At 38.0% G+C, this 12,178-nt stretch overlaps 1 protein-coding gene across 1 annotated transcript in view; it reads left to right on the plus strand.

The window, feature by feature from the left end:
- PAPPA2 (pappalysin 2) overlaps positions 1 to 12,178 on the plus strand; it is a 386,296-nt gene that overhangs the window by 117,554 nt on the left and 256,564 nt on the right. Inside the window, exon 3 of the mRNA XM_044674282.1 lies at positions 2,176 to 2,321. Coding sequence (XP_044530217.1) covers positions 2,176 to 2,321 — 146 coding nt within the window. The remainder of the gene's footprint in view (positions 1 to 2,175; positions 2,322 to 12,178) is intronic.

Below are 12,178 nucleotides of genomic sequence, written 5' to 3' on the forward strand. Positions count from 1 at the left end.
GGAGATTTATTACACATGCAGACTCAGATGGGATCTTTCCTCAGGTCTGGGCACTGAGAAAAAAGGGTTCTTGTTATTTTATACACTTAGGTTACATGATTGGACACATGCAGATATGGGGAGTTACATGATTGGATGAAAAAGGGGAGCAGCCCTGAATCCTGCTACTGCATTGTTTAAGGGGAGGCCCAGGCTTGGATAGTCTTTAATATGATACAGGCAGTATAATTCAATAGCATCAGTCCATCATGGATTTGTCAAGTCAAAGAATGGGAAGTAACAGTGCCCTATGAAGTGGAATCGCCTGCTTTGTTCTGGAGTTCCAGTAGGCATACTGTTTATCACAAACTTTTGGGAGTGTCATCCTTGCAAAGTCAGTCTGTAGAGCATAAGGGAGTTTCTAAAGAGGAGATATGAAGATTTTCCACTACACTTGGGTGGGAGGGCTTGTAGAGCCCTTTTTGGTACTGCTCAGCCATCTTCCTGTCATCCAGCTCTTACCTATGACTCCAAGAAGCTTGTAGTAAAGTAGCATGCTGTAAAACTGTCTCAGCAGGCAGGCTAAACTAGGCTGAGCCTGTCAGTGAGTTGGGGGATGTCTACTCTAAGCATGTGAACATTTCTTCTGCTTGAAGGTGCACATGAAAGCAATTTGTTCCAACAGTCATAAAGGTGGTTGAAGCAGGTGCTGTGGAGCACTTAGAGCTTGGTCAAACATGGAAGGAACCGAGGTCATCTATTCATCCAGAGCCATTGCCAGTTGTCTTGAATTTTGTCCTGCAATAAGACTTTGATGACTCAAGAAGAGAGAGTGAGGTTGATGACACTGTGCAACTCTGCCCTGCTTCAATTCATGCAAAAGCTAAGACATCATCATGATATCATTGGTCCTCTTCAAAAACAAAGAAGAGATAACAAATAACAACAGCTTAGCACAGTGCTTGGTATATGGTAGTTAAAGCTTAATAAATGCTTGTTGAATTGAACTGGAAATGAAAGATCATTTTCAAGCAAGAGGAAATAATGAGGCTGAAAGAAAACTGATAGATCACCTATGGGCTTCAGAATCTACACAGTTTTTTAAAAACCCTTACTTTCCATCTTAGAATCAATACTGTGTATTGGTGCCAAGGTATAAGAGTGGTAAGGGTTAGACAATGGGGGTTAAATGACTTGCCCAGGGTCACACAGCTAGGAAGTATCAAAGATCAAATTTGAATCCAGGATCTCCTGTCTCTAGGCCTGGCTCTCAATCCACTGAGTCACCCAGCTGTCCCCTATATGCAGTATTAATAGAACTGGGATGAAGCATTTTGGGAACTTTCTCATTGGTCAGAAATATGAGAGAATTACACAGAATGGATAGTCATAGATGAGTTATCTACATCATTGAAGGAAACACCCATACTGATGAGAAGTAGTAAAACCAAAAGGTAAAAATAATTTGGATAAGACCTCAAATATAGATCCTTGTGTTAATCAATTCTCCAATATAAATATGGGAATACAACAGCAAGGACAAGAAGTCACATTTATATAGAACTTGTCCCAGAATAGAGAGGTACAGTGGTATTTACTGGTTCTAACCTCTCCTCCCCAACTGCATTTTGGTGACACTCAGTGGTAGTATTTCTCAAGCTAATAAGCAGGAGAAGAGCTATGGAGAGAGATTTTCCTAATAACAATAACAATAACAATAATAATAATAATAACAAATAGCTAACATAGCATCTACAATATGCCAAGTAATGTACTAAGTATTTTGCAATTATTATCTTACTTGATTCCCCACAATAACCTTGGGAGATAAGTGCTTTATTATCCCCATTTTACAGATGAAGAAACTGAGGCAGACAGAATTACTTGCCAGAAGTCACATAGCTAGGAACCAACTGAAGTAGAATTTGAACTCAGGTCTTTCTGATTCAAGGCCTGCCCTGAAGCTGAGTACTGTATCTACTTTGCCATCTAGCTGTCCCTAAAATCCTATCCTTACTTCCCTCTCTTTTTCTCCTCCATAATAAAGACCCAATATAATATCTATTTATTGTTTTGGTCTGCTTCATGCCTTATCATGATAGGGTGACTAGTTACAGGAGAGAAAATGTATGCCCCTTCTGCTTTTCCATAGTATGGATCCCTTATATGCTCTTTCCTCTTCTTCCATTTCCACAGGGCTTACATGAGTGTGAAGGAGCTGAAAGAGGCTTTGCAACTGAACAGCACCCACTTCCTCAATGTCTACTTTGCCAGTTCAGTCCGGGAGGACCTGGCAGGTGCTGCCACCTGGCCTTGGGATAAGGAAGCCATCAGCCACCTTGGTGAGTGATATCCAAGTTGTTACACTCTAAAGAAAAATAAGAGATGGTTCAAGTTAAGCTTGAAGGTGCCCTCTTCTATGTTCCATTATGGTAGAGGAAGTGCTATGAAGGAATGGTGTATGGATAAAGGAATGAATAATTAATTCAATGCTTATTTTTATTATTCAGTGATTTCCCCCCTGCTTTGGCTTTTTCTAGGGATAATTCAAGGGAGTGTTATACTTTCAGATTGACCTTTGCAGTAGATAAATCAAAGATACTGGAATAAATAATGGTGAAATGTATAGTATGTTCTAAATATCTTGAGAAAGATGGGAATAAATTACTAAGATCATTGGCATCAGTCCAAGATTTTTGAAAGACCTTGGGATGGCGAAACTGTACAACCAGTGTCCAAAATGCATAATCTCAATACATAAACGACTTCTATGCCAGCAAAAAGGTAGGTTGCCAATATGACTAACGTCCAGAGGAAGGTTTCACCAGAAATCCTGTCAATCAGAGACCAGTGGTCTTACTGTCATTAAACTGGTACAAAATATATAATCAAAGATAAGAAAAATGAACAGGTAGACAAGCATAATTCCTTGGGGAAAAGAAAATGATTTCTACATAATATTTATATCTCCAAACATTTGTATTATATGTAGTGTTTATATTATATATTATGTTTATTTATTGTAATTATCACTATGATTATGGCACTTTATAATTTATAAAAAACTATCAATCAATAATCATTTCAGTGACTCTCATGTCCTAGGCACTATATTTGGAATGGGAAAAAGATAAAAAACAAGGCAGCTCTTGTCACCAAGGAGTTTATGCTTTATTTGGGGGATACAAATGTGTCAATGGGACACATATATCTATATATGCACATATTCATATCTATCTATCATCTATCTACTGAGCTATCCAACTAGCAACTGACATATCTATTCAATCATCTCTGTCTCTGTCTCTCTGTCTCCTTCTCTCGCTCTTTCTTCTCAACTATCTTACCCAGAAACAAGTAGAAATACTGGCAAAACCTCTGACATTAATTTCACCTGGGCTAGGACTTTTATGCATTAGGTAGCAGGGCACCCAAATGGTTTCCACACTCCCTTAAGTTACTAGGCCAATGTATATCAAATAAGTGTTCCTCTGATCCCTGGAAGAAGAGGAAAAAAATCATGGCTGTAGCACCAGAATAGAGTTTTAAGGTGATCTCATTCCATCCCATCATTTTTCAGTTGAGGATAAAGAGGCCCAAAGAGGCTAAATGATTTGACCCAGGTCAAACAAGTAGTAAGTGGATGAGTTGAGATTTTATACTCAGGTCATCTGAGTCAGAAAGCAATACTTTTTATTTTTGTAGATTTGTTCTAAATTAAGAAGTAATGCTAATCTGGGATGCCAATGTGATACAGTGCTAACAATTCTCTTCTTCCTCTTTCCCCATAGGCTGTGGAATCAAATGCCTAGATTTAATCCTTACTCTATTTTTAAAAAGAAAAAAAGAAAGAAGAGGGGAAAAATCAGCAAAAATGACTAATATATTGAAAAAAAATTTTAACAATATAAATGCATTGGTGGGAGGTAGATCTATGATAGATTTGTGATAAAAGAATATGAAGCGTGTTTCTCTGAAAGTCCATAATGTATCAGTACTTGGCAGTATAGTGAAAAGAATTCAATACTTGGAGCCAGAAAGCTTAGATTAATATCTCAGTCCTGCCATCATACTTACTACTTGTGTGGCAATAGGCAAATTATTTAACCTTCCTGGGTCCCCAGGTTCCTCATCTGTAAAATGGTGTTGGGCTAAATGTTCTCCACAGTCTCTATAGCTCCAAAGCTTTTATTATATTCATAACAGATGATCGGTGAAGAAAATTGGGCAGTGTTGTTAACATATGCTAGAATGTCAGGAGCAAGTTGGCCTGCCAAGTAGTCCTGAAGCTCCTTACTCAATCTCTTTTTAAAATTCCCCATTAGAAATGCTTTCTTCCAGTCCCAAATATCTCTAAACTGATACAACTGATTCATGTAATCTAACATGGGCTCTTGTACCTTAGCCAGTGTTTAGAGCTGAAAGTATAGCATCTTATTTCCTATGAGGATAGCCAAATCTAAAATGGAAATTCACATCAAAGTATTGTTAAGGCCCTAGCAAAGAATCTGTCCTCCATCATAGGCTTTGTCTACCAATTTTAATCTCTCCCAATTTTTCAATCATGAAAGACAATGAGGCCTGATTCCTTGAAAAGGCTTGAGGTTATATCTAAAAGACAAGCTTGTCCTGCTCCTAGAAAATTTAAAGTATCTTCTAGCTATTCTCAAAAATGGACATGGATGTATCATTAGCTCTTGGGGAGTATCTTATTTGGAGATGAGTAAGTATTATGAGAAGAGGGTATTACTTTAAGAAAAATTGATACTATGATATTTGCTTACTAAATGAGTAACTAACTCTATTCACCTTAATTTCCTCAAATGCAAAAAGTGAATAATAATAGCATCTATGCTATAGGGTTGTTGTGTGGATAAAATGAGACAAAATTTGTAAAACACTTGGTACAGTGCCTGATATATAGTTTGTTCTAAAAGTAGAATGAGGGGGCAGCTGGGTAGCTCAGTGGATTGAGAGTCAGGCCTAGAGACGGGAGGTCCTAGGTTCAAATCCAGCCTCAGACACTTCCCAGCTGTGAGGTCAGTTGACCTCCATTGCCCACCCTTACCACTCTTCCACCTAGGAGCCAATACACAGAAGTTAAGGGTTTAAAAAAATTAAAAAAAATAAAAGTAGGAAATGTGTGTGTGTGTGTGTGTGTGTGTGTGTGTGTGTGTGTGTGTGTGTGTTTGTATGTGTGTATATTGGGAGAAGTGAAGGAAGGAAAAGCTTATAGAAGGAGAGAGCTTGGACCCTTGACTATGGGATGATCCAATAAATTAAAATTAGGCACAAAAGTGCTTAATAAATACTTGTTCCCTTCACCTTCTTTCTATTTCATATCATTTTCTTTTCCAAATATGTTTCTCTCCTCTCTCCTACTCAGTAAAATCTCCTTAGTAACTAAGAGTAAAGGAGAAAAAGAGAAAAAATAGTTCAACTAATTTAATCAAACATATCAAAAAAACCTGATAGTATACGCAAAGTTACAGTCCCATAGTCCTCCATCTCTGCAAAGAAGGGAAGGAGGTACGTTTCTCATCTCTTCTCTGGAGACAAATTTGGTCATTATCATTGCACAACATGGAATTTCTTTCTTCTGGTGTATGTATTTGTGTGTGTTATTAACATTGTCACAGTCATTGTGTATAATGTTTTTGTGGTTCTGCTTACTGAACTATGCATCAGTTCATTTGCTGCTTCTTTAGCTGCACAGTGAGACTGTCACATTTATGAGTCCCATTTTGTTTAGTTTTCCCCTAATCAATGGACATTGACTGCCAACTGATAGGTCCTGGTAAGAAAAACCCTTTTCCCCTTCCCTATCCCTACTGAGACCAATTCCACCACTCCCCCTTCCCCTGCACCTGCTGGAACTCCAGAACAAAGCACGTAGTTCCACTTAATAGGGCAGTGTTACTTCGCATGCTATGACCTGACAAATGCATGATGGAGTGATGTTCTGGACTTACATTGTCTGGACCATATTAAGGACTATACAAGCCTGGGAACCAAAAGTCCCCACCCCCAAAGCCAACCCCCTTTGGGCCATCCAATCATCTGGACACAAAATCCCCAACATTGTCCAATAGAGACAAGCTAGGTTATCTCATCCCAGATCACCACCCTATAAAATATTGCCCCCTTCTCCACCCAGGTGGAGACCTCTAGTCATCTGCCACTTGTGGGTTCCTCCTTTGCTCTCCCTTGCTCTCTCCCCTCCTTTTCCACAATAAAGCCTTGCTAAATCTCACAGCCTTATTTGCCTCTTGGTTGAACCCCTGCCAGTGGGACTGACACCAAGTAGTTTATCAATTGACAGTTTCCAGTTCTTTGTTAATATTAAGAGAACTAGCAATAAAGTAGCATAGTGGATAGTGGTAGGTCTGGACCTGGGAAGACTGCGGTTCAAATCTGGTCTTAGATATTCCTAGCTGTGTGACTCTGGGCAAGTCACTTAATCCCGATTGCCCAGCCCTTAAATGCTCATCTGCCTTATAATTGATACTAAGTATCAATAGTTATCAATAAGATACTTAGTATCAATTATAAGGTAAGAATTTTAAAAAATACAAAAAAAAAATGCTGCTATAAATGTTTTTAGTATATCCAGAAATGTCTTTCAGTCTTTGACATCCTTGGAGGATATTTGTAGTGTTGAGATCCCTGGTTCAAAGGCAAGGGGCTATTTAGTAAGGTTTAATGTGTATTTCAAATTGCTTTCCAGAATAATTAGAACAATTCAGTTCCATTAATAGTATATTAGTGGTGTTGGTTATTGTTGCCGAGTCTGCCTGAGCTACTCTAATCGCTGTTCCAGGTGCTGAACAACCCCCGCCAAACTATCCAACGTGGTTTGTGAAAAAGGTCCTTTTCCAGTTGGTGATGTCTATCTCTAATAACTGGAACCAGAAACAGAGTGGGCTGACAAAATTTGGAGAAGCAGTACGAGGCTGGATCAGATGTCACAGTGACATTCTTATTGCTTCCTGCACTCATATGGAGCCGAGTGCAATGAGCTCCTTAGCCAAATAAGGCTCTTTTAAATTTGCAAAGTTCTTGTCACCAACACTGACACTCTCCACATCAATCAATCAACAATAGAGTCAGTTCAATAAGCTTTTTTTTTTTTTAATTTTTTTTTTTTATTTTAAACCCTTAACTTCTGTGTATTGACATTATAGGTGGAAGATTGGTAAGGGTAGGCAATGGGGGTCAAGTGACTTGCCCAGGGTCACACAGCTGGGAAGTGTCTGAGGCCTGATTTGAACCTAGGACCTCCCGTCTCTAGGCCTGACTCTCAATCCACTGAGCTACCCAGCTGCCCCCTCAATAAGCTTTTACTAAACACCTACTATAGGTCAGGCCCCATGCAAACAGATCCTTTTCTAAAGGAGACAAGAAACGAATGGATCATTTATTATGTGCCTTCTATATTCCATGCATTTGGAATATAAAGGCAAAAATAAAAGAAGTTCTGCTCTCAAGGAACTTATATTCCAGTAGGGGAGACAACAGGTACCTGTATGTGTATGTGTGTATGTACATGCATACATCTATAACAACAGAAATGCTATTATAGAAGATGATATAAACCCATATATATGCACACATGGCTAGATAGATGTATATATACATGCATGCACACACACACACATATAAAAAAATTCAAGGCAACATTGGGGGTGGGGAGGTGGAAAGAACATCATTAGCTTGGGAAACAAAGAAAGACTTCAAACATAAACATCTCGTGCTGAAACCTAAAGGAAACAAGAGATCCTGAAAGGGAGAGATAGGGAGGGAATATGTTTCAATCATGAGGGAATAGCCAATGGAAAGGGATAGAGATGAGGGCTGAAATATCATAGGTAAGGAAACATAAGAAGGCCAGTTTGGCTCAAGAATAGAGTGCTCTCATAGCCCCTGAAGAAGAGGAGATGCTTAAGCAAGATACTTGGTGATACTTCCTCATATCTCCTAGTCTCTCCAAATTTCTTCCTGTCAAGTATTCTTTTCCCTCTTCACTCAATTTTTCCATTCAATTTAATATACTGCTCACAACACATCCATTGCCTCTCGTACTACCTTTTAGTGGCTGGATCTTCTCTGCACCAGGGATGGTATCATTCATTTTTCATCAGTGACCATATGCCAGCAATCAGCCTTCATCTGTCACCCAAAAAAATCCTGATAAAATTGTAAGCACATATTCTTTTTTATCAGTTATGTCCAATAGCAGTGAAATCTGCAGAGTAAATGTTCTCCCTAGCAATGCACTTGGTAGTTTAATACAATCATCTTTCCTTCCCAGCCTAGAAACAACCTATACTCCTAATGTTTTCCCCACCAAGAGTTGGTGGCAAATGTTTACTAGCTTTAAAATTTTTGACCACCAAGTATCATTAAAAAAGATAGATTTTATTGATACTTTAAAATGTATTACCTAAAATCTTCCCCTGTATCTCTTTCTTTTTCAAAAGGGATATCTCTTATAACAAAGATTTTTTTAAAAAAGGAAAAAACTTGTTACAATTGATTAATACATTGAACAAACAATGTGACACTCTATACAGTCTTCCACACTTATGGACTGTCCTCCTTTAGATCACAAAAAATGGTGGAGATATTTTCTCATATATCTTCTTTGGGTTCAAGTTTGTTTTTTATAATTTTGTAGCATCCACAGGTCCTTACATCTTCATGCCTATAACTCAAAAAAGAGAAGAAAACAAAACTCTGATTGCTCCTTCTCCTTGTTCTGCTTACATACTGCTCTATCAATTCCTCCCTTTCTTCCCGGAAGAATGCCAAAGAGAGGTTTCCCTGGAACCTCATTGCCAACTATAGTTCCAGGGGGTGGAGGAGGGTTTAAGCCTACTTTAACACCCCTGAAAGAACTTGTGAGGTAGGTGACAGACATTATTGGAGGTGAGTAGGGAAGGGAACTCTGTCAGAACATGATTCCTTCATCAAATGTTTTTTGAAAACATATTGTATGATGAGGGATGAGAAGGGGGAAAAAAGATGGTAAGAACTTGATTCTTCTGTGTGGCAGGTAACCAAACTCCCAAATGGATGGCTAGAAATATAAAGGCTTACCTCAGTCCATTCAGAAGCAGGCCAAAGTAGGGGGAGGGGGAGAAGAAAAATACAAATTCTGAATCCACCTGTCATGAAAATTTGTGCAGGCTACTGGCTAAAATTACTTTAAAGCAGTCCCATTATGGCATTGTAAAACTTTTAAGGTTGAACTTGATATGTCCATAAAATGGAAGTCATGTTCTGGTTCACAGGTGCCTGAATTGTAACCTCTAATTTCTTGTTCAAACACACTTAATGAGTCAAAATTGGGAAATGTAAAGAACACTGCCAGAAGTGTGTGTGTGTGTGTGTGTGTGTGAATGAGCTACATGTTTTGGAGACTGGCATGGGGAAAAAGGAAACAAGTAGCAAACTGCCAAGCTATTAAGGAAGGGCAGAGAAAGAAAGAGAGGGGGATGCAGATTAAAAGGGGAAGAAAGCAAGAAAAATGAGGAAGAAAAGCAATGGACATCAGCCATAGCTTTATGATATAAACATTATACTTCTTTAAGTTAATAGAGTGATAAAGCATCCCAGTTCCTTTTGGAAATATTGAAATAGGCAATTTTAATCATTACTCCTAACAGTGCTGGGTTTAAATCTTTTCTTTGGCATTTGGTATCTATATTATATTTCTTTGAAATATATGTGTATATATTTCTTTGACATTAGGTGTCTATATGACTTTGTGTAATTCTGTTGATGTCACTGATAATAATGGGGCTTCCTCTAATAAGTACTTCCTCTAAGGATAAAAGTTATTTGGTAAATTAATTCATTCGATCATGTATGCATCCTGCTCATATATGTTATTTGTGTCCACCTGGGTTGTTTACATGTGGCTTCCACCAATGAGGTGAGCTTTATGCAAGTATTCCAATCTTGAAGCCAGGATTAATTTATTTATTATCTCTTCTGTACTCTCACCTAACATGCAAACGCCTTACCCTCCAGCAGTATTTTCAGGGAGAAAGTAAAGTAAGAATTTCTGGTCCAATTTGAAGGGAATAAAAACACAGGCTCATAGAACTAAAAATACATCTAGATTTAATAAGGAGTTTTTCTTTTAAAAATTATTTATCATAGTATGTTTGAATCTTGATGCTGGAAGGGATCTTGGAGATCATCTAGTCTAACACTTTTTTTTCTTATTATAAGTTCTTTATTTTTTCCAGATTACATGTCAGTACAATTTTCAATCATTGTTTTCTGACCTTTTGTGATCCATGCTCTCTCCCTCCCTTCCACCCTTCCACTTACCTAAAGATGGCAGGTAATATAGGGTAGATTGCATATGTGCTGTCATATTTACATATTTCTATGCTCATCATGTGAAAAAAGAACATATTGCTCACACTAGAAAAAAATTCATGGAGAAAATAAAGTGTGGAATACTTTAATCTGCATTGACTCCAGTTTCTTCTACAGGAGTGGAAAGCCATTTTTGTTATGAGTCCCTTGGAATTGTCATGTCTCCTTGTATTGTTAATAGTTAAGTCATTCACAGTTCATCATCAAACTTTATTGCTGTTTCCAACCCCCTTTGTTGAATACTGAGGACTAACTCTAGACAAGCCACTTAATCCCTTCAAACTCCAATTTCCCAATCTATAAAATGGAGAGGATGTTTGCATTTGCAGCCATGAGGTTTTAGAGTTGGAAGGAGAAGAGAATAGCATCATCATCTATCTAGAGTTAAATAGGACTTAGAAATCATTTAGCCTTGTCTCTCATTTGGCACATAAAGCAACTGAAGTTCCAGAGAAGTTATGACTTGTTCAAGGCCATCTAGAAAATTAATAATAGAACCAGAGTTCACATCCACATTTCATAGTAACACGATGTAGGCATGATCCATTAAAGCAAAATGTTCTTATATAGGAAACACATTTATTGTGAAAAATCTCAGAGGACTCTCATGACTCCATGCCAGTCATTTTACCCTTTACTTATTAATCCTCATTTTCTCCCAATAACTGTTCCAATTATTAATTTTTCTCCTTGAACAAAGGATGCCACCTTATAGTCTTATAGATTTAGAGGTGGAAGGAAACATAGGCATTATTTAGTTCAACTAATTCATTTCACAAATGAGGCAGCTGTGGCCCATAGAGGTTAAGTGATTGTGTAGTCACACAAGGAGCAAGTAACAAAGCCAGCCTTTGAAATCAAGATCAATGATTCCCAATATAATACTCTTTCTACTCTCCCATGTCCTTTCTATTCCTCTTCATAGAATTTTTTTACCTCATACCTCACAGAAAAAAAGATAATAGGCTAATGTGCCATCTGTCTCAAGTTCTATTTCTTCCATAACTCTACAATTCAAATTACCCTGGGATATAGTTCGTTGAACCTAATAACTTTAACATATCCAGTGCAACTGTGTGCCCTTGCACTATTATGTGCCTCCATTCCAAACAGCTAAGAAGTAACTCATTGTCCCTTATGACCATATTACCAAAGGTATTTCACCTAGCAGAATCCTGCCACAGGACTGAAGGACATATTTGCTTAGTTAAATTGTAGATTGTAGAAACAGGAAAGGGGTGGGAGAGAATCATAGACCTAAACCTGAAAGGATCTTAGAGGCCATCAAGTTCAATCCTCCTCATTTTACAAATTAAAAAAAAAAAAAAAAAAAAAAAAAAAAAACTAAAGCAAAGAGAGGTTATTGGGGAAATAATAATTCAGTGTACCAGGCACTATGCTATGCATTGGCAGTATAAATAGAAAAAAAGAAAGACAATCCATGTCCTCAAGAGCTTACAGTCTAATGAAGAAAGACACCAAAAGGAAGCAGAAAAGGAAAAAGGAGAAAAAGGTACCCAGTCTTGAGGCATAATAGTAGAAGATGAAGAGATGTCTTGCCTGAGCTCCCTACTTAAATAGAGTTTCTGAGGAGAGTTCTCCATCCTCAAGTCAGAAGGAGGAACACTAGGGGATGAGGGTAATAGCTATTATATATCTGAAACAGGATTTGAGCTCAGGTCTTTCTGACCCCAAGTATAGTACTTTATTACCATGCACATAAAGGCTAGCAGAGGACCAAGAGAAGAGGGGAAGGAGCAAATCTCCTAATCTTATGCATCTGGGAGAGAGCTGTTTGACAGCTTCT

This window comes from Gracilinanus agilis, chromosome 4, assembly GCF_016433145.1.
Source record: "Gracilinanus agilis isolate LMUSP501 chromosome 4, AgileGrace, whole genome shotgun sequence".
In the NCBI taxonomy this organism is placed as follows: domain Eukaryota; kingdom Metazoa; phylum Chordata; class Mammalia; order Didelphimorphia; family Didelphidae; genus Gracilinanus; species Gracilinanus agilis.